Here is a 24355-nt window from a genome sequence, read left to right on the forward strand (position 1 = left end):
AGTTATAAAGTCAGAATTGTGAGTTATAAAGTCAGAATTGTGAGTTATAAAGTCAGAATTGCGTGAAATAAACTCGCAGTTCTGACTTTTTTCTCAGAATTGCAGACTTTTTTCTATGAGCTGTGTGTCATCTGAAGGTTTTAGATCCAGTCACTGTTCTCCTCCAGAGTTGCTCCCGTCAGTTTTGTGTTCTACGCGTGACTCAAATGCTCCGCTCTCCACCCAGATATAAAAGCTGCTCGAGACTCACACCTGTAACTAAATGTGGTTTTCAATCCCAAAAAACTGATAGTGTGAACGTAGCCTAAATATGTCTGGATGCAGCCTGTCCAGAAAGATTATTCAAAGTATTTCAGACCCACATGCACATCACAGTGCTCTATATAGCTGTTCATTTGCTTTGCAAAGTGTTTATTACAAATAGGTAATTCCAGCTTAGGCTGTTAAAAAGCTTGACCAAGATGGTCTGTTAGATTCTTCTAGGTTGGTTGTCCAGCCGATCACCCATCCAAATCAGCCTAGATCAGCTGCCCTGCTGTAAAACAACTACTTGCACCATCTGAAGTTGGTTTACTGGTCTTAGCTGTTCTCCAAGCTGTTCAGACTCTAGTTTGATGATTTTAGATAGAACTCAGTACTTGATGGGTATTTAGAGAACAGCAGGTTGGCCAGGCTGGATTGACCCTTTACTAGATAAAGGGTCAATCCATTCATTAACAAATATAAATTTTTTTTAACTTTACAAAATTGCATTTTATCTGATCTTATGTTGCTTTGTAATACAAAAGGTAAAATGATATCCAGTCTGCAAGGATCTTTTCTGGGATACATTTTTTTTGTTTCACTTCATCGACTGCACCATACCACTTTGATTTGGCAGAAAAAAAGGTTTTCAAATATTAATAAGCATTAATAAGTGACCTTGATAAAAATAAAATCAATTTGTTTGTAACATTGAAGGTGCCACACAACCATGAATACCGGTAAATAATATTTTTAGGCTGAAGAGGAAGTTTTAGAGTTAGAGTAAGTTTCTCAATGCATTGATGTCTTATATGAAAAGATCAACATTTATGACTCTCAAGTCTAATATGTTCGTTCAGAAAAAATAAAAAATATGTCTAAGAAATAATAAAACATTATGCCATACTAATAAATCAGGCTTTCTTTTCAAGAATTTAATTTGCTTCATTATAATATCAAGATTGTATCTCCCTGTCGTTTTTGACCATCAGAAGCTGGTTTTAACTGGATTTTCCAGTAGGGTAACACACAACCCTTTCTGGTGGCATCAGAAGGAATAGTGTCACTACCCTCATTGAAGCCTTGGCACAGCTTTAGTGGCTGCTCTGTTTGGAGTCACAGCCATAGAGCTGAACAGTTAAGGGTGGAGACCATGCCAGAACCTTCTGAGCTGTTGACAAGGCAGCCTTTCATCTCACTCGCTTGTATCTTATGACGGCATCAATCACAGGCTGGCTGCTCTGAGGCAGGTTGGGTCAGCGCCACCGGTAGTTTGGTGTTGGATTTCTGTTGACGGATGCCAGTAGTTTGGCCTCAGAGCAGCACACTGGATATCCATCATGGCATATGCAGCGCTAGCTGTTAGCCCTAACCTGTCTGCCGTCGTGAGCTGCTGTACATTAGTTCTGGGTTATTTGAGGCGACTCCACACATAGAACCAAAGCATTACTGCTCCCTCAACACTCCTAATACTCTGACGGTCCTGAATGAAGAATAGTGTGTTTCCAACTTACACAAATTGAGGGATTTTAAGGAACACTATAAGGGGGAGGAGATGGCTCACTTGTTGAAAAATGAATGGGAGGAATTAATTTCTGATTATTAAATTCTTGTTTATCGGTATAGGTTGCAAAATAGAGCTTGAATCTGATCCAGTTCCAAGGAGTCTAAGTTAGTCTTTCAGATTAAGTCAAGTGAAATCACATGCTGACAAATGCAAAACACCATAAAGGATCTTGTCAGTAACACTTTGTAGAAGTCACCAAGCCTGTGTCTCCCTCACATTAAAGTTTTGAAGGCACTTGACTAGAGACACATGTGGAGATCATAAGACACTTGCAGCTGAGAGGCACTGATGTGTGGAACTTCAGCATTCACACTCTTAAAAGAGCATATGAGAAATAACATCACAGTCCATGAGAGAAAAAAACCCAGAGAATGAAGTGTGTCTTAAGTGGGAAAGCTCCACAGTGGGTCTACGTGTTTCCAAAAGGACAAAGACGCCCTTTATGAGACCTGCTAGTTTTCCTTTGGGTTGAGGTATGTGTTATGCTTGAGGTAGGGTGGAGTTTCTTTGAGCACAAGACTTTTGAGTTACTCTCTCTTATGCAAGTCCTGTGGTCTGGCGTGTGTTTTGGACACTGTCAGGCTGACAGTTAACCTTAGACATCCGCCAGAGAATGGTTGAACCACTCTCTGTAAATTTATAGATATTTTGGTATTGACATTGGTGTAGGAATGACTTGCTCTTATTTAGGTGTTCATTTATTATATATTTTGTCTAATTTTATAATGCCTGTATAGTACTTTATTGTACTCTCATCTCTGTTGATTTAACTGTTTAGTTCAGTTCCTTAGAATTCCACAGATATTTTTTTCAAAGCCCAAAAAAGAAAATAATATAAGCACATGCTTGTTGCAATTTTGAATGCAACACATGGATCTGGATACTTCACAGCTGAGACAGGCAGAGAAATAAAAATAGTCAATGTGAGAATGCTGGTATTAATGTGCTGGTGTTTAATCCCAATCGATGGCTGACAGATTAGATTGAACGGAGGTTCTGCAATCAATGTATTCTGTGCCAGAGACCAGCCAGTTCCTCTACCTCTTAATGTGGCCATGCTCTTCTTTTCTCTAAACTATTGATTCCTCGCCCAACATGTTCCCTATGTCAAATTCACCCAACTCCCCAACCAAATGTCAATTAGTTTGTCAGTAGTACAAAGGAATTGCAAAAGAATTTCTGCAGAAATCATTTTATCACTTTTAATTGATAAAATAAGTAAATAAATTCAGGCATGTATTTTGTATTCAGGCAGCTTTTGGTAACAGGAATGCAAAATAATGTGTATATATTTAGACATGTCTTTTGTATTCAAACAACTTTTGGTTACAGAGAACGAAAAATGGTTTATAAATATTTTCAGACATGTATTTTGTATTCAGACAGCTTTTGGTAATGGGGATGAAAAATAGTAAGAAAAAAATAAATTCAGAAATATCTTGTATTCAGACAACTTTTGGTAAAAAGGATGAAGAATAGTAAATACATATGCGTTTTGTATTCAGATAACTATTGGTAACAGGGATGAAAAATAGTAAATAAATATGCCTTTTGTATTCAGATAACTATTGGTAACAGGGATGAAAACTAGTAAATAAATTCAGAAATGCCTTTTGTATTTATACAACTTTTGGTAACAGGGATGAAAAATAGTAAATCAATTCAGAAATGTCTTTTTTATTTAGACAACTTTTGGTAACAGGGATGAAAATAGTAAATAAATTCAGAAATGTATTTTGTACTCAGACAACTTTTGGTAACAGGGGTGGAAAATAGTAACTAAATAGATATATTCAGACATGCTTTTTGTATTCAGACAACTATAGGTAACAGGGATGAAAAATAATAAATAAATATATTAAGAAATGTCTTTTGCATCGGACAACTATTGGTAACAAGGATGTAAATGTCTTGTATTTAAACAGCATTTGATAACAGGGATGAAAAATAGTAAATAAATAAATTCAGACATGTCCTGTGTATTCAGACAGAATTTGATAACAGGGATGAAAAAATAGAAAATTAATAAATATATTCAGACATGTCTTTTGTATTCAGACAACTTCTGGTAACAGGGATAAGAATAGTAAATAAATTCAGGCATGCATTTTGTATTCAGGCAGCTTTTGGTAACAGGAATGCAAAATAATGTGTATATATTTAGACATTTGTATTCAAACAACTTTTGGTTACAGAGAACGAAAAATGGTTTATAAATATATTCAGACATGTATTTTGTATTCAGACAGCTTTTGGTAATAGGGATGAAAAATAGTAAGAAAAAAATAAATTCAGAAATATCTTGTATTCAGACAACTTTTGGTAAAAAGGGTGAAGAATAGTAAATACATATGCCTTTTGTATTCAGATAACTATTGGTAACAGGGATGAAAAATAGTAAATAAATATGCCTTTTGTATTCAGATAACTATTGGTAACAGGGATGAAAACTAGTAAATCAATTCAGAAATGCCTTTTGTATTTATACAACTTTTGGTAACAGGGATGAAAAATAGTAAATCAATTCAGAAATGTCTTTTTTATTTAGACAACTTTTGGTAACAGGGATGAAAATAGTAAATAAATTCAGAAATGTATTTTGTACTCAGACAACTTTTGGTAACAGGGGTGGAAAATAGTAACTAAATAGATGTATTCAGACATGCTTTTTGTATTCAGACAACTATAGGTAACAGGGATGAAAAATAGTAAATAAATATATTAAGAAATGTCTTTTGCATCGGACAACTATTGGTAACAAGGATGTAAATGTCTTGTATTTAAACAGCATTTGATAACAGGGATGAAAAATAGTAAATAAATAAATTCAGACATGTCCTGTGTATTCAGACAGCATTTGATAACAGGGATGAAAAAATAGAAAATTAATAAATATATTCAGACATGTCTTTTGTATTCGGACAACTTCTGGTAACAGGGATAAGAATAGTAAATAAATTCAGGCATGCATTTTGTATTCAGGCAGCTTTTGGTAACAGGAATGCAAAATAATGTGTATATATTCAGACATTTGTATTCAAACAACTTTTGGTTACAGAGAACGAAAAATGGTTTATAAATATATTCAGACATGTATTTTGTATTCAGACAGCTTTTGGTAATAGGGATGAAAAATAGTAAGAAAAAAATTAATTCAGAAATATCTTGTATTCAGACAACTTTTGGTAAAAAGGATGAAGAATAGTAAATACATATGCCTTTTGTATTCAGATAACTATTGGTAACAGGGATGAAAAATAGTAAATAAATATGCCTTTTGTATTCAGATAACTTTTGGTAACAGGGATGAAAAATAGTAAATCAATTCAGAAATGTCTTTTTTATTTAGACAACTTTTGGTAACAGGGATGAAAATAGTAAATAAATTCAGAAATGTATTTTGTACTCAGACAACTTTTGGTAACAGGGGTGGAAAATAGTAACTAAATAGATGTATTCAGACATGCTTTTTGTATTCAGACAACTATAGGTAACAGGGATGAAAAATAGTAAATAAATATATTAAGAAATGTCTTTTGCATCGGACAACTATTGGTAACAAGGATGTAAATGTCTTGTATTTAAACAGCATTTGATAACAGGGATGAAAAATAGTAAATAAATAAATTCAGACATGTCCTGTGTATTCAGACAGCATTTGATAACAGGGATGAAAAAAATAGAAAATTAATAAATATATTCAGACATGTCTTTTGTATTCGGACAACTTCTGGTAACAGGGATAAGAATAGTAAATAAATTCAGGCATGCATTTTGTATTCAGGCAGCTTTTGGTAACAGGAATGCAAAATAATGTGTATATATTCAGACATTTGTATTCAAACAACTTTTGGTTACAGAGAACGAAAAATGGTTTATAAATATATTCAGACATGTATTTTGTATTCAGACAGCTTTTGGTAATAGGGATGAAAAATAGTAAGAAAAAAATTAATTCAGAAATATCTTGTATTCAGACAACTTTTGGTAAAAAGGATGAAGAATAGTAAATACATATGCCTTTTGTATTCAGATAACTATTGGTAACAGGGATGAAAAATAGTAAATAAATATGCCTTTTGTATTCAGATAACTATTGGTAACAGGGATGAAAAATAGTAAATAAATATGCCTGTTGTATTCAGATAACTATTGGTAACAGGGATGAAAAATAGTAAATAAATATGCCTTTTGTATTCAGATAACTATTGGTAACAGGGATGAAAAATAGTAAATAAATATGCCTTTTGTATTCAGATAACTATTGGTAACAGGGATGAAAACTAGTAAATAAATTCAGAAATGCCTTTTGTATTTATACAACTTTTGGTAACAGGGATGAAAAATAGTAAATCAATTCAGAAATGTCTTTTTTATTTAGACAACTTTTGGTAACAGGGATGAAAAATAGTAAATAAATATGCATTTTGTATTTATTCAGATAACTATTAGTAACAGGGATGAAAAATAGTAAATAAATTCAGAAATGTATTTTGTATTCAGACAACTTTTGGTAACAGGGATGGAAAATAGTAAATAAATAGATATGTTCAGCATGCTTTTTGTATTCAGACAACTATTGGTAACAGGGATGAAAAATGTCACATAAATTAATTCAGACAAGTTTGAGCTAACATTATTTTCTGAAGATAAAGCTCCTCCTATCTCTACCTTGTTAGACAATAGTCCCTTTTATAGAAAGAAACGTGCAGTACAATTATTACCTGGACAATCCTCCTAAAGCATCCTGGGGTTAAGTGCGTTGCTCAAGGGCACAATGGTGATCTGTTCATTGTTTGCCCCTGGTTCAAAGCAGAGACCTTCTGATTACCAAGCCTGACCTTTAACCGCTAAACCACACCACCACAATTTTGAGGCTGCCCTTTTACATTTACATTTACATTTATATTTATGCATTTGGCAGACGCTTTTATCCAAAGCGACTTACATTGCATTATACTATACATTTGTATCTGAGTATGTGCAATCCCTGGGATTGAACCCATGACCTTGGCATTGCTAGTGCCATGCTCTAACCACTGAGCTACAGGAAAGCTCTCAGCATGCTCCCTTTGCAAGATAGATTCCATGTTGTTGCTTGTGGGAAGGAAAATTTACACTGCAGTTATTGAATTAGTGTTGGTCTAAGTATACATTTAATTTTCTGAAGGGAGCGTATTGACAGCACCCTTTTTTCTTCTCCGCACAGCAGGGGCCGGTTTGAGGTGCTCGGCGGGGGCAGTCTGCGGATCTTCAATCTTACCGAGGAAGATGCTGGTGTGTACAACTGCCTGGCAGACAACGTCAACGGCTCCGTTGAGGCCCAGACCGAGCTCACGCTGAAGGGTAAGCTTGAACCTCCCTTATAAAGGACTAGTCAAGTGATTGTCATGTCACACTATAAAGCTTTTTTTTTTTTTTCAGAGGAAGTGTTGCATTTTCTTGGTGACATTATGTTCTGTAATTCAATTGCACGGTCTGATCACACTTCAGACATGTTTACAGAAACAGATATAGGATTCTCTGTAATTGCTCAGGCTATAGCTTTCGGGTGGGACTTTTACTAAAGTGCATGAGATTTGTTTGTGTGATGATGAAAGGGACGTGAGACTGTTCAGACAGGTGTGAAATTACAAAGAATAGAATAGAATCTGGACTGTAGATTTCATGCAGATATGTGGTGTGTAATGAGCTTTAGCCATCTGTCTGTCTGTCTGAGAATTGATCCTACACTGTGACGAGATGAAAAGATGAAAGATACTGGGGGGCAACAAGCCCCTACTTTCAGGCCCTTACTTTTGCCTTTGTGGGTAGGAGAGGTATTGTGTTGGAGCAATAGTACAGTAAATCCAACAGCTCACTGAAGAGGTGCAATGCCAAACTCAAACCGAGCACCTCCCAGAATCCAAGCGAGTGTCAAACAATCTCTCGGTTCTTCTTTCAGCGTGGGCTGTTTGCTGATCATTGTGTTTTGTTGCAATACAAATGGGTATGAAATTTAGTTCTGCTTCAGTGTTCTGAGTAGGATATAAAATTAATATAAAAAGTAATATAAAATTAATGAAATAGAAGTCCACTTATACACATTCATGACTGTTTCCTACTAAGTACATTTTAAGTCATTGGGTGGGTTGCACCAATAAGGATTAAATCAATCAAAGTTTAAAGCTAATCAAGGATTTGTTGATCTAGGTTTTAATTTTAAACTGTTTTGCTCCACTCAATTTTAAGCACAGTTTAACAAATCAGGGATTAAAAATATAACCTGTGATTAAAACCGCCATGTAATTTTCTTCGCCATGATTGATTCATTATTGTAATAAAAAGCAAAAGTGTTAATATTATATTTGTTTTAACCTCCTTGCATGAAAATTTGAAGTTAATCCCAAATTAAGGTTTAAATTAGAGTTTAAAGTAATGGAGCAACAGGAATAAAGTTAATCTTAAATGTAAATGATGGTTTAAATGTCTGCTTATTTCTCAAAAGTTTAAAGTTTGGTGCAACAGTCTAATTATTAGATAAACCTTGAATTAATTTAGATTAAAGGTCTTTGCACACTGAGTCTGAAAATTTCAGATGCATTTTTTTCATATTCGTCATCCTAAAAATTTGTCACGCACAGAAACCTTGAGTCCGATGCATATTGCGGGGAAAAAAATTCACAAAACAAGCAGTCTTCAAGCAGTGAGGATGATTTTGTTGTCCTCTCTCTTCTTAAAAAAAGAGGAAATATTGGGTGAACTAACCTTTTAAATGAAATTAATTGCAGTTAATATAAATATAATACATTTTCATTTAATTTCAGTTAACATGCAATTAAGTATCCGAAAACATTACATTCAGTTCACACTTCTGAAGTATATTATTTCCATATGTTTTATATATATATATATATATATATATATATATATATATATATATATATATATATATATATATATATATATATATATATATATATATATATATCTATATATATGATTAAGTGTGCTTTTTTCACAAGGAGATGTACATAAAGACTGTTCATAAAAGCAAAAATACAAAAAAGTATAACCACAAGACACATTATGCTTGCTGGCACGATATAATAGCTCAATAAACTGTAATATTTATAGCTCTATATCCAGTCTTTTTTTCTTTTTTTTTAAACTTCAGTGTCATATCAAGCCAGTAAACCTGGTAAGTTTTGCATAATACTTGCAAAGAGACGAGAAAGGTATCATGTTCACTCACAGAAATTACACTGGAAGCACACAACCAGAAGCTAATTTGCCTAGAACAGAAGGTTTTGCTGAATAATTCATCAAGTGCTTTAACAAAAATGGGAGATTCACATTTCTGCTTGTAGTACCTCTGGAACGCTGGTATTTTTTAATACAAATCAGAAATATTTTCTGTGGTAATCAACATAATGCTATTGATAGAGCAGGTTGTACTGAATCCAGAATATTAATGTGTTCCTATTTCAAATATGAAATAAATCATTCATGTCTTGTTTGCTCAGATTTTAAATGTCAACCATACATAACTAGTCAACATGTAGACGTGTGTGCTAGTGTGAGGGGGTCAGATTGATCCGGGAACCTCTCTGTTTTGTTACACTGTAGGTAAAATGCCCAGAATCTTATTAAACTTTGATAGACTGTCTTTTCTGTGCTACACAGAACATAAGCGAGAAGCTTGCAGGTTGCCGTTGTTTCTCAGCCTACTCTGAAATGCAGGGTAGATGAATCGAAACAAGAGTGTGTGTTGAGCTTTGACATTGGCTGTAATATAGCGGGAAACCTGAGACACGCTCATGAATGCAAGTGAGGCAGTGATAAGAGCTGTGTGGTCATTTGAGATGGTTTTATCATCCCTGTGATCTCCATGTAGAATGTATAGGGAACGTAACCAGTCTGTGACCGTGAAACAAATGCTCTGGCTTTATCTTTAGCGGTTCTTCTGTTGTTTCAGCACCTCACAATCATTTCTTAAAGTCTACAATACACATTCCTTTATTGTGCATGAATCACTATTATACTAAAAGATTATCTTCATTAATCAACTTATGTGAACATGGATAATAATGTTAACCAGGCCACCTACTGTAGGTAATACAGCCTTTCAAAAATCTTGACAATAGTTGATGCAGAAAATGAATTCTGGTGTTAATGTTAATGTCAGCAGTCTTTCCACAATCAACTGCAAACAACCGTTCAGGTCTGAGTCCATTTTGGTTTAGACCACCCACTTTTCACAATCCTGCAAGTTCCTGATAATAAAATCATGTCTTGCTGTATCGTATTTCACACTAGTACATCAGCTTATGGTAGGAAAATAGGTGGTGCAGTCTGTTTCGCGTTGACTTTAATATGAAAACTGACTTAGGGTGGTTCTGATGTTGTGCAGCTATAATGCAAAAGTGTGTACAAGCACATCTGTACATTTGCAGCTGATGCAACATTTTTACGGTCTCTACCCCCTGATATGAAGATACTCTTTCTATGTGTATGTGCTCCTGGGCTTGAGATATACTGTGTGATTGAAACATGAACCATCTGTCCCATGTGGATCTGGCTTGAGCAGGAACCCAGCGGTGTGTGACAAGTGTTTTTCAGCAGGTTGTGTGTGCAGGCATCAGCAAGCTGCAGGAGCACATACTAACAGCCATTCATCACCTTACCAACGTCACTTTGGCCCTGATGCTGCAACTTATGTTACATATGCTAGAGCCAGATATTCTAGAACATCCGATAATCTGCATTTTAGCTCAGCTTTATGTAGCCATTCTGGCTTTGGATGGTGATTTTGAGATTGTGTACTGATAATTAGAAATATTTTTGTTAATGAAAATCCACAATCTTTATTTGCTATTTTTCCATTCACTTACATTCATTGTTGTATTATTCTAAACCTTTTTGTGGTTTTTTTTATTGATATACAGTATTTATGAAATCAAGAACAAGTACAACAAAAGCCTGGGGACATATTTAAATATGTAAAAATAGTTGCTAGTATAGTTGAATAGTTTCTATTCATCAAAGAATCCTGAAAAAAAATATTGTACACAAATATTTTGTACATCTGTACACAATAAATGTTTCTTGAGCAGCAAATCATCATATTAGAATGATTTCTGAAGGATCATGTGACACTGAAGACTGGAGTAATGATGCTGAAAATTCAGCTTTTCCAACACAGAAATAAATTACATTTTATATTATATTCCAATAGAAAACAGTTATTTTAAATTGTAATAATATTTCACAATATTACTGTTTTTACTGTATTTTTAATTAAATAAATGCAATCTTGGTGAGCAGACAAAACTTCTTTTAAAAATATTAAAAATCTTACCGATCCCAAACTTTTGAACGGTAGTGTGTGTGTGTATATGTGTATGTATATATATATATATGTGTATGTGTATGTATATATATATATATGTGTATGTGTATGTATATATATATATATATATATATATATATATATATATATATATATATATATATATATATATATATATATATATATATATATATATATATATAATATATATATATATATATATATAATATATTGATGCTTGAAAGTCTATGAACTGATATATATATATATATATATATATATATATATATATATATATATATATATATATATATATATATATATATATATATATATATATATATATATATATATATATATTTTTTTTTTAAAAGACATAAGATATACATATGCAATATATGCATATGTATGTTATTGTCTAATTGTCACTTACAAACTCTAGCCCATCAAATATATTTCATCACTTTATTTATCAGAAACATCAATCAGTCAATATTATTTATGCATTTTGTGCAATTTAAGGGTATGAATCATGCATGTGAAGTGTATTGTCTTGCACATGAAAAAAAAGTGAAATGCAACGGAGAGTTGTGGTTGTGTGGTAGCGAATCGGGCACAACACAGAGCAACAATCCAATTACATCCCAGCAGACAGGCCTGAATCATTCTGGTGCACACTACCTTGTTATTGAGATGATCTATGTCATGTTTATCTTCTTCAAGATCAAATAACCTAATTTACTAATGGGAAGCCTTTGGAGGTTTTGCATTCTCCTCTGGCTATTAGGAGCTGCATGTTTTAGCCACATCCTAATGTGTAGAGTATTTTTAGAGGTTGACAAATGTCAAAAGCAGCATTTTCTGTTCATAATCAAATCATATCTCTTTCAGAAGTGATTAATGGCACTAAATCATACATTTGGAGTGTTGTTTCTCCCAAGAAGCAATGTGATTTATTTTGTTCTTTTTCTCTTCTCAGCTTCACCACAGTTCCTGAAGAAACCTGCTAACATATATGCTCATGAAGCCACAGACATCATCTTCGAGTGTGAGGTCACCGGCTCGCCCGCTCCCACCATCAAATGGGTGAAGAACGGAGATGCCGTCATTCCCAGTGACTATTTCAAGATCATTGTAAGTTGCCAGCTAGCTCTACTTGAGTGAGGAAATGCTTGTTGACCTTTTGTCATAAAAAAAATGGTGATACAGAAATTGTACACTATAACAGATAATGCAGATGAAAATTTCTTCTAGGTGACAGCAATGTTCTTGTTTGCCTCTTTATAGAAGGAGCAGAACTTGCAAGTGCTGGGACTGGTCAAGTCAGATGAAGGTTTCTATCAGTGTTTAGCTGAGAATGACGCTGGTAATGTGCAGTCGAGTGCTCAGCTCATCATACTGGATCAAGGTACGTCTAAGAATTACTATTTTTGTTTTCCCTTTGTATACCCTACTGGAAAATCCAACTAAAACCAGCTTAAGGTGGTTTAGTGGGTTTAAATAATTTCTGGCTTCTCTAAGCTGGACATTTATGATCAGTAGCTGGTCTAGATAGTTGATCAGTGGGAATGTAACTACTGTGGTTGAGATATGGTTCTTAATAAAGCTGTCAGACCTGGACCAGACCAGCTAGTATGTTCTGAAAATCAGCTTGACCATCTTAAGTTGGTATCACCTGGTTCCTCCTGAAGGGAAGTTCTTATATAAGTTTTAGCACGCTTTGATTATTATTTTTTTTTTTCAATCTCATCTAAATCTCAAAATGTTAATATCATCTCACTATAGTCTTATTATAGTTGTAAGGGTGCTTCCAACAGTGTTTTTGGGGCCGATTACTGATCACTGGAAGCAGTATTGGCCGATACTGATCACCAAAATTATACTAGATGATAAGCAGAAGGCTTCATATAGTCCCACTGGGCTTATTTAGTGATTCTTAACAACAGTATATTTTAAGTAACAGTACACAATTATCAGCAGGGGGGAGAAAACTAAACATAAAAGTTTAACTTTATCAAACAGTGTTGCATTACCACGCACGCGCCCTTCTGGACTGGAGTGTAAATTGCCTGTGACTGACTGTATTTGTCATCTTACTGCATGAACCAAACCTTGACGTCTGTACTGTGCGATTCGGGATGAATACATGTACCGTTACACCCCTATTTTTAAGTATATAAAAAAAGAGAGATGAGGTCCTGCAGTTTAGCAACAGTAGACTGTATTTTATGACAATAACTGATCTAGCTGATTTGCCCGTTAAGTTTGGGCTTTTAGGGAGGAACGAAAGTGCACTAACAAGGAAAGAAATGCACTAAAATCGCACAGCCCTAGTTCCTTTTCTGTATTGCTGTCGTTGCAATGTCTCTGCTCTCTGCAAAGACGTTGCAAATTTATTGCCGTTTACAGTCACCTGGTAGAACTGCCAGACCAGTGAATTTAGTGAAGCAATTTAAGCTGCGCATAGAAAAATTCTTGTGAGTTTTGTGCCATCTGATTGGTTCTTCTGATCAGCCTTTATATCAAACTATATAAATCTGTTATCGGCCGATAATGATTTGCGCCCAATCAATCGGAGCACCCTTAAATAGTGGTCCATTTAGTTTTACAACAATATCACAACTATTTTAGTGTTTTGTTAAAAAAAAAAATGCTAAACATCTCAGAGAAACTGGAGGATTTGTCCATGTAGATGATCTTTCTTTAATACTAATTGAAACTATAGTAGTTGAATCTAGTGTTGGTGTAAGTCAGGTGCATGATGCCATCTGCTGCAGCTTCCTCTCTGGCAGTGCCACCTGTTCAGTGTATGTGTGTGCGCTCACCGCCATGTGTGTGCCAGAACTGGAGTTTAATGTTAAATGTGAGGTTGCAATGGTGTTCTGGGTGGTTGCTGGGATTTTACTTACCCGGTCAGAAATCTCTATGATATTCTGGTCCATAGTTCTGCCAGGCGAAATTGAGATATCATTCCTGTACATTCATAACCGTGAAGGATGCCACATTATAGTTAATAAAATTTTGTTCAACTCCTTGTCCGTAAGTATGAGCAGAATTAGTGATGATTGCCTTAGAAAGCAACTTAAGAATTTAAATCCAGCCATCTACGAGAGTAGCACTGAATGCACAAATTTGTTGTCAGATTGTCAATCTGTTTCTGTGAAATTAGTATCTTTCTGAGATAAAGCCAGTGTCTCTCTGAATTCTCTATGGGCTTTTGATGTAGTCTTTGCTCCTCTTGTATGAAAATGGCCTGTAAACACTTTATTTTGGCAGGCTTCTTGGCGTATTCTAGTTAAAGCTGCTAGACGGGTCTGATTGGAGGCTTTTTTGAAGCCTCACTTCTCGCTGCCATCTGGACTAGCACATGGTGAATAGGAAAACACGGTTGCTTATCTTCACTTATTGTTAGAGCTGATTGCTGAGTTTATTAAGTTACAGGCAGGGATTTTGTGGCACAGTCTGTGAAACTTGCTCATTATAATTTTTTTTGTTAGGGAATATATGCTCCCATACTCATTAGTGTAATGCAGCATTGTTTTTCCCCTTAGCTCTAGATTTGACATGCTGTGATTACCTTAAGCACAACTGTAGTTGCAGAGATTTTTATGTAGATTTGATAAAAGATTAAAAAAAGCACAGAAAAGTTATTTTAGTCTGTGGTTGAAAACAAGGAATTTGTGAATGACAACTGAAAAAGACCTAGCAATGTCGTAGCAACCACCCATTACACCTTAGTTCTAAAGACTACTCAGAACAATGTAGCAACTGCACAGCAACAAAATGGCAATTATTCATAACACCCTTGTAACTGCACAACAATGTGCTAAAGACTACTCAGAATGCCTTAACAACTGCACCCTGACAACCTCTTAACAAGACTATTCAGAATGTCTTACCAACCACATTGCAACACTCTGATATGGCCACCCATGAAATCTTGCAACAATGGAACAATGTGCTAAAGACTAATCGGAACACACTAACAGCTGCATAGCAACACCCTGGTGACCATCCATAACACCCTAGCAACAAAAGACTATTAAGAACATCTTAGCAACCACATTGCAACACCCTGGCATGGGAACCACCCATAAACAAATAGCAACCACAGAACAATGTGCTAAAGACTACTCGGAATACTCTAGCAACTGCATAGCAACACCCTGGTGACCGCCCATAACACCCTAGCAACACTGCACTAAAGACTATTAAGAATGCCTTAGCAGCCACATTGCAACACCCTGGCATGGGAACCACCTATAAGCAACTGGCAATCACAGAACAATGTGCTAAAGACTAATCGGAACACACTAACAGCTGCATAGCAACACCCTGGTGACCATCCATAACACCCTAGCAACAAAAGACTATTAAGAACATCTTAGCAACCACATTGCAACACCCTGGCATGGGAACCACCCATAAACAAATAGCAACCACAGAACAATGTGCTAAAGACTACTCGGAATACTCTAGCAACTGCATAGCAACACCCTGGTGACCGCCCATAACACCCTAGCAACACTGCACTAAAGACTATTAAGAATGCCTTAGCAGCCACATTGCAACACCCTGGCATGGGAACCACCTATAAGCAACTGGCAATCACAGAACAATGTGCTAAAGACTAATCGGAACACACTAACAGCTGCATAGCAACACCCCGGTGACCATCCATAACACCCTAGCAACAAAAGACTATTAAGAACATCTTAGCAACCACATTGCAACACCCTGGCATGGGAACCACCCATAAACAAATAGCAACCACAGAACAATGTGCTAAAGACTACTCGGAATACTCTAGCAACTGCATAGCAACACCCTGGTGACCGCCCATAACACCCTAGCAACACTGCACTAAAGACTATTAAGAATGCCTTAGCAGCCACATTGCAACACCCTGGCATGGGAACCACCCATATAAACTTCTAACAACCACAGAACAAAGTGTTAAAGACCACCTGGAACACTCTAGCAACTGCATAGCAACACCCTGGTGACCAACCATAACAGCTTAGCAACAATGCACCAAAGACTATTAAGAACGCCTTAGCAGCCACATTACAACACCCTGGCATGGGAACCACCCATAAGCAACTAGTAATCACAGAATAATGTGCTAAAGACTACTCAGAACAGTCTTGCAACTGCATAGCAACACCCTGGTGACCACCCATAACACCCTAGCAACAATGCACTAAAGACTATTAAGAACACCTTAGCAAACCACATTGCAACACCCTGGCATGGGAACCACCCATATAAACTTCTAACAACCACAGAACAAAGTGCTAAAGACCACCTGGAACACTCTAGCAACTGCATAGCAACACCCTGGTGACCAACCATAACACCCTAGCAACAATGCACTAAAGACTATTAAGAACACCTTAGCAAACCACACTGCAACACCCTGGCATGGGAACCACCCATAAGCAACTAGTAACCACAGAATAATGTGCTAAAGACTACTCAGAACAGTCTTGCAACTGCATAGCAACACCCTGGTGACCAACCATAACACCCTAGCAACAATGCACTAAAGACTATTAAGAACACCTTAGCAAACCACATTGCAACACCCTGGCATGGGAACCACCCATATAAACTTCTAAAAACCACAGAACAAAGTGCTAAAGACCACCTGGAACACTCTAGCAACTGCATAGCAACACCCTGGTGACCAACCATAACAGCTTAGCAACAATGCACTAAAGACTATTAAGAACGCCTTAGCAGCCACATTGCAACACCCTGGCATGGGAACCGCCCATAAACAACTAGTAACCACAGAATATTGTGTTAAAGACTACTCAGAACACTCTTGCAACTGCATAGCAACACCCTGGTGACCACCCATAACACCTTAGCAACAATGTACTAAAGACAATTAAGAACGCCTGAGCAACCACATTGCAACACCCTGGCATGGGAACCACCCATATAAACTTCTAGCAACCACAGAACAATGTGCTAAAGACTACTGTGAGCTACTCGGAGACTACTTGATTGAGGCCCTCCCTATGGGTCATCCCCACCCCCTGAGTTTGGGAACCACTGTCTTAGCAACCACTTAATAACACCCTGACAGCCACCCACAACACCCTAGCACAATGGTGCCAATATTTGCACAAGCAAGCATTCCTTTACCATGGAAACTACATTGTAACCGACAAACTCATTAATTTGAATCTTTGTAGAGACTTCACAGTAGCAGAGCAGCACTATGAGAAGAAATTTGGGTCACCACAAGCATTAAAAGACGTGTTAGTCATATAGCTGGTATGAGATCAGGACGTGACCTGACAGTTTGATGCGGTCTCACTGTTTGAGCTTGTTTACTTTCCCTAGATTAATTTTAATTCCATATTTGCATGTGAATGCTTGTTTTTCCTGGCACTGACTTATTATTATTAAGGATTCATGGCAACTGGAAAAATCCTAAATTTTTCATTCTCTTTTTTCTTTTCCAAAAACCTTGTATGGCACAAACACCCCGCAAAAATTCTCTGCATCTGTTTCTAGACAGAGCTGCATTTTTCAGAGTGGTGGTAATCCGCTGGTTGTGTGCGTAGCAGCCACTCCAGCAGTGTGAAGGGTGATGGAGTGAAGAAATGCCGTACGAGAGCTTGGACACACTGTAGATGTCACTCATGGGGGTTGATGGACTGTAGTTACTGGACTTTGCAAAAATGGGTTTCAGTTCCAGGTGTAGAAAAATAATTCGATCAGTTTCTGAGCACAATGGCAGACAAGGTGATGGATCTGAGAGCATACAATGCTGATTTGGGCTATATTTGTGTTTATATCTCAGCTGAGGAGCCTGTGGAGCCATAAAACATAAATAGTATGTCTCCGCCGAGGCCTCTCACTGTGTTCATATGACACTTTAACTAGGCCTGTGTGCCAGACACCGCTAACAGCAGAGCAAATATGCTTCACTTATTTATGGCCACAGAAAGAGCCCTCAAGCTGCTTTCCAACATCTCTGCTTTGTTTACAAGATTCATCACTCAATGGTTGGAATATTGATGTGATTTAGTTGACAATACAAAGCCTGTAGCTGTACGCATACTGAAATTACACTTCACCAAAATTAAAAATAAATTATTACTTTTAATGATAAATACTAATAAATAAATACTTTTATGATGCACCAGATGATCGTGTTTGAAATGCAATACTAGATTACTGAATCAAGTTTCTTCAACTTCAGACACTTCTATGTCCCAGCGGCTGATTTTTATTAAAACTAACATGTCTACTGTTTCTTTTTGTTATAGATCACACACTCTTTTTTGCTACTTTTAAAATTGCTTCATGTAGATTTCTTTGTTGTATACTTGTCCCAGACACAAACTTTCAATCATACATTTAAAAATCCATCATTAAGATTTTAATTATTACAGGTTAAAGGGTTAGTTCACCCAAAATTTTTTCTGATGATTTACTCCCCCTTAAGCCATCTTAGTTGTATATATGACTATCTTCTTTCAGAATCTAAAATATCCTGGCTCTTCCAAGCTTTATAATGTCAGTGAATGGGGGGGCCTGATTTTGAAGCAAAAAATGTACATTTAAAAGTACTCCACATGCCTCCGGGGGATTAATAAAGGCCTTCCGAAGTGAAGTGATGGGTTTTTCAAAAAAAAAAAAAATAAATAATAATAAAAAAAATAATCCATATTTAAAACTTTAACTACAGGTCCTGGTCATATAATTAGTTTTTTTTTTTTTTTTTTTTTTTTTTTTTTAAATTATTTTGAAAAAATGAAACTTTCATTTATACTAGATTCCCTACATGTAAAGTAAAACATTTCAAAAGTTTTTTTTTTTTTTTTTAATTTGTTGATTAACAAACAAAATATTAGAATATTTACATTTGAGTTTCATTAAACGACCATCCCTACAGTATAAATTAATATTAAATCTCTTGTTCTTTGAAACCACACTAATGGGGAAGACTGCTGATTGGCAATGGTCCAGGAGACAATCATTGACACCCTCCACAAAGAGCGTAAGTCACAGATGGTCATTACTGAATGTGGTGGCTGTTTACAGAGTGATGTATTAAAGCATATTAAATGCAAAGTTGACTAGAAGGAAGAAATTGGGTAGGCAAAGGTGCACAAGCAACAAGGATGACCACAAGCTTGAGAATACTGTCAAGTAAAGCCGATTCAAACACTTGGGAGAGCTTCACAATGAGTCAAATGAAGCCGGAGTCAGGGCATCAAGAGTCACCACACTCAGACATCTTCAGGAAAAGGACTACCAAGCCACTTCTGAAACATAAACAACATCAGAAGCATCTTACCTGGGCTAAGGAGAAAAAGAACTGGACAGTGAACAGTGGTCGAAAGTCTTCTTTTCAGATAAAAGTAAATTTTGCATTTCATGTTGAAATCATGGTCCCAGAGTCTGAAGGAAGACTGGAGAGGCACAGAATCTAGAAGTCTAGTGGGAAGTTTCTGAAGTCAGTAATGATTTGGGGGGCCGTGACATCTGCTGGTGTTGGTCCATTGTGTTTTATCAAGTGCAAAGTCAATGCAGCCATCTTCCAGGAGATTTTGGAGCACTTTATGCTTCCATCTGCTGACAAGCTTTATGGAGATGCTGATTTCCTTTTCCAGCAGGACTTCAGAACCTGCCCACAGTGCAAAAACCACTTCCAAGTGGTTTGTTGACCATGATATTATTGTGCTTTATTGGCTAGCCAACATGCCTGACCTGAATCTATGGGATATTTTCAAGAGAAAGATGAGAAACAGTTGATCCAACAATATGATCTGAAGGCTCAATAGTGCCTCAGCAGTGCCAGGCTGATCACTTCCATGCCACACTTCACTGATGCTGTAATTTGTGCTAGGAGCAAGTCATTTGCTGTAATGTGCTGCCGACCAAGTATTGAGTGCACAAATGAACATACTTTAAAGAACTTGAACTTTTCTGTTTTGAAAATCCAGTTTTCGATCGAAGAGGACAGAGCAAAACACCAGTCATGAATTAGATGTCTAAAACAAGAAATTTTAAAGAGAAATGTTGGAGGATTTCAATATAAGAGAAGAGGTGCTTGAGTTTGTTTCCCAGATCTATTTGTTTAAATCGTGAGAGACATTGTGTGAGGAGTTAGTCTTGTGGCGCAAGTCGACTTGTGCAGGATGCATGATAGTTATGTTAGATTATAAAGTTTTAAGTATGGATATTTTTCTTACAAAAACCCATCGTTTCGCTTTTATTAACCCCGTGGAGCTGTGTGGAATACTTTTATGATGGATGGATGCACTTTTTTTGGCTTTAAAATCGGGCCGCCATTCACTGCCATTATGTAGCTTGGAAGAGCAGGATATTTTTTAAATACATCTCCAATTGTGTTCGTCTGAAACAAAAACCTTAGATGGCTTGAGGGTGAGTAATTCATGGGTTAATTTAAATTTTTGGGTAAGCTATGATTATAAACTATGATAATCTAAAGAAAGAGTGACTTATTTCAATAATTATTATGTGAAAATAATTTATATAATTATTCCCAAAATTGTCCTGCAGTTGTGGTATCATTTTCATCACACCAAACAATTTTTGCATGCATTCTTATCTTGAACTCCCCGTGATTCAGTGTTAATAATCTCATGTTTTCTCGCCATTGAAGCAAAGTGCTGTTGCGGGTACTTTTGTGTCTACAAATACGCTGAGCCCAAGCTTCTCAAAGGAGCACAGTGATATTTTTGGTATTGGGACTAAGCATGACAAATGTCAGAAAATAAATTATTTAGCTGACGGACATGAGCGCGAGGGCTTGGAGCTCTTTGATGAAGCAGGCGGAGGTTTAGCAGGTGCAGGAGGGAATGGGGCCGCTGCTTGCTGACCCTGAGGGCCAGTAACTGGGTATAGACATACAGTAATGACATGCCAGATGGGCGTCTGCCTTCCCAGCGAACACAGAGGAAGTCCCCTGCCAGCATCACGCTGCGACCCATAATCCTGCGCTTTCGTGCTGGGCGGTACGTCCCGCAGAGCTGCCCGTTCCTCCCCCTAGATCTGCCCTGCTGCTCCGGCTTTCATCTCTCAGACTATGGAAGCAAGACATCTCAGGAGACGATGCGCTGCCCAGCATCACGTGAGAGACCTGTTTAATCTCAACAGGGGTGTTGATGGTCTTTAATCCATCATCCTCTCATATTCATGATGTTTACTTTGAAGCGATAGACTGCTGTCACCGCTGCAGTGGTGCACGCTTCAGATCCAATGCAAAATCGCTGCGGGCCAGCTGCATCTCCAATGAAAAATGACAAAGACTATTGTGTACTTGGCTACTTGAATATCATAGTAACTCCGCTTATTAAAAAAAAATTTGTCTCCTTCCCTTGCTTTGACTTTATTTGTTACAGCAGAATGAATTGAATTGGCAGGAAAAGGCTGAAGATAGTTTTTCAACTAAAAACGGAATATCTTTTTTATGCGTTTTGGCCGTTCATTATGACGACAGCGTCTTGGGGGCTAAAAACACAAACTTTTGAAAACAAGTTTAAGTGCAAGTTTTTGAAATGATATTATCATCTCCATGTAAACTACAAAAAAACAGATTTGTAAAAAATGGTGAACTTTTTATGTATTTGGTATAAGAAACCTTGACTGACATGGAGTTGTATGGAAGCTTGTTTCTGCTACGGAATAAAAAAAAATAAAAAAAAAGATAAAAAATGAAAGAGGTAATTGAATCTCAAAATTCATCTCACTATTCAGACTTGCAAACTTGCAATTTTGAGTGTTTATATGGCAAAATTCTGAAAAAAAAGAGAAATGAAGTCAGAATTGTGAGTTATAAACTCAGAATTGCAAGAAAATAAGTCAGAATTACAAGATATAAATTCCTTTTTTCCTCACAGTTGTTTATATTTGCAACTCTGACTTTATTTCTTGCAATTCTGAGTTTATAACTTGACTTTTTTCACAGAATTGTGGGATATAAACTCACAATTGTGAGTTATAAAGTCTGAATTGTGAGATAAAAACTCACAGTTGCAAGAAAAAGTCAGAACTGTGAGATAAAAAGTCGCAATTACCTTTTTTTAATAAGGGAAGACATAGTGATACAAGAGAAATATAACTAAGAGAGTAAAACCTAGAGATATATGTGATTTTAGCTGCCCATTTCTCTTCTTCAAAGACTCATATGGGGCTTTTAGCTAGTGTCTATAGATCAAGAGCTGCTCCACATTTCAGCATCAGTCAGACCTTTCTGATTTCATAACATGAGTACAGGTGACATGAACCCTAGCAAGAATAAATGATATAACCCACTTTTTATGCCTCCACACAATATGAGAAAGTCTTCAACTCCTTCCAGACCCCTCACGATAATAGCATGTTCCCTCAGATCAATAGTAGAGAGGTGCTAGATTTAATGTCAATGGATGAAGTCTTTATGTGTGCAGCAGGAACTGTCACATCTCCTGTACCATGGCCATTTCAGTCTATACCCATCTGTGTAAGATGAAAGGAGGAGCTCACTAAGTGGTCATTAGCAGTGCACTGCACTCCCTCTCTCCGACAGCAACATCATAAGTACATTGAGGTGAATGAGGCAATTTTTCCTACATTTATGTTATCCCCATGTCCTCATGTTTTACAATTACCTTTTTAGGATATTAGTATAATTCTTGGTGACCTACATAGTATATAGTCATCATGGCTCTGAGCAAACTTTTCTGTTTAAAAGGAGAAACTAATTTGCATACTCCCGAACACATAATTACATCAATTTACAGCAAAAGTGGAGTTAAGAATAATTTTTACAATTCCATTTTACACCCAAGGCCTTGTGACCTTTTTGCTTAGCTTCATATCATTAATAAGGCGAAGTCACCATCTGTTTCAGTGGCACCAGCTATTGCTCTCTGCTAAGAATAGAGTCGATATTAATCTTCTGTTGCTAACCACCGTACATCACATGATTGCATTCACCATCAGACAGACGCTGAGGATGACTGCTGAAGCTGATGATCTTGACATCCTTGTTGACAAATTTATGTTCTCCAGACATTCCATTTTGGTCTTGAGGACATTAAAACTTCAGCTTGGTGCACTCTAAAAATGAATTCAGGGGACCTTTTGTCATTACTTAAATATATATATTGTTGTGAAATAAAAAATCAAGTTCTAAAATGCTGTTAGACTTTTTACTTGTAATTGTTATTTTATTGAGCTTGGATGACACACAAATTACGCCTATTGATTCGATATACTATCATGACTTGTCATAGTTTAACATTTTCAGTTAATCAAAAATGTATTTAATTTTAAGTTCTGTTAATGTAAAATACAATCTGATGACGTGTAAACGTGTTTCATTGTTTTGAGTTGTATGAACACTTAATTTAGAGTTAAGTTAAGTTAAGTGAAACTTGGCCTGGATTTATATTTCCCATCATGCTTTGCCCATGGCACTTGAAAGGGAGAGTAAATGCTAAAATTAAGTGTTATATAATGTTTGCACAAGATTAATGGTAAGGGAGATTTAGCAGTAATTAGTGTTTTGTTATGCTTATTTAGAAGAGTTTCTGTAAATTTTTTTTTTTTTTTTTTTTTTTTTTTTTTTGAGATTTACCATCATGGTGACAAGCGGTGCTTGGTAAGTTCATGTTACTTAGAAATGTGTTTTTATTGTGGCAAAAAAACGTCTTCACCTTAATTAAAACATTATGTTGGATCAACTCAAAATATTGCTTTGAATTAATGTAATTCTCCCAGTAGGCTTAAGTTAAAAATTCTAGTGGAAAACGTTAACATTTTTTTTTTCTTTTTGAACCAATGTTTTATTTTTTAGAGTGTGTGTTTTAAAATAGTTCGTTATTGTAGACATATGTTAAATGGACATTTTTTTAACTTTTCACCACATATCACTGTTTTTGAGTGTGTTGTGTGTGAATTGGACTGAGAACATGCATGCAAGTTTTTGTGTCAAACATTTGTGTTGGCATAAATAGACCTAAACATTATGAGAACCTTCAAATACAGTATTTAGTGTATACTGGACAGTATGTAGTAATCATTACACCAACATTTAATTATGAACATAATGTAGCCAGAGAAAAAGAAGGTAGGAAAAGAAGTCCCAAAACAGACAACGCCCAATCTAGAATACAAATGCAGATTAGCTGGAGCCTGATTTGAGCTACATTTATGATACAATTGATTTTTTTTATTTT

General features: G+C 36.1%; 1 protein-coding gene across 8 annotated transcripts in view; it reads left to right on the forward strand.

Annotated features, from left to right (window-relative positions):
• Positions 1-24355, forward strand: part of neo1a (neogenin 1a) — a 192246-nt gene that overhangs the window by 125836 nt on the left and 42055 nt on the right. For all 8 annotated transcript variants that reach the window (XM_067400078.1, XM_067400075.1, XM_067400079.1 and 5 more), the window contains exons 5-7: positions 7020-7156; positions 12121-12275; positions 12429-12549. In XM_067400078.1, coding sequence (XP_067256179.1) covers positions 7020-7156; positions 12121-12275; positions 12429-12549 — 413 coding nt within the window. The remainder of the gene's footprint in view (positions 1-7019; positions 7157-12120; positions 12276-12428; positions 12550-24355) is intronic.

The sequence above is a fragment of the Chanodichthys erythropterus genome, chromosome 11 (assembly GCF_024489055.1).
Source record: "Chanodichthys erythropterus isolate Z2021 chromosome 11, ASM2448905v1, whole genome shotgun sequence".
Taxonomy (NCBI): Eukaryota; Metazoa; Chordata; class Actinopteri; order Cypriniformes; family Xenocyprididae; genus Chanodichthys; species Chanodichthys erythropterus.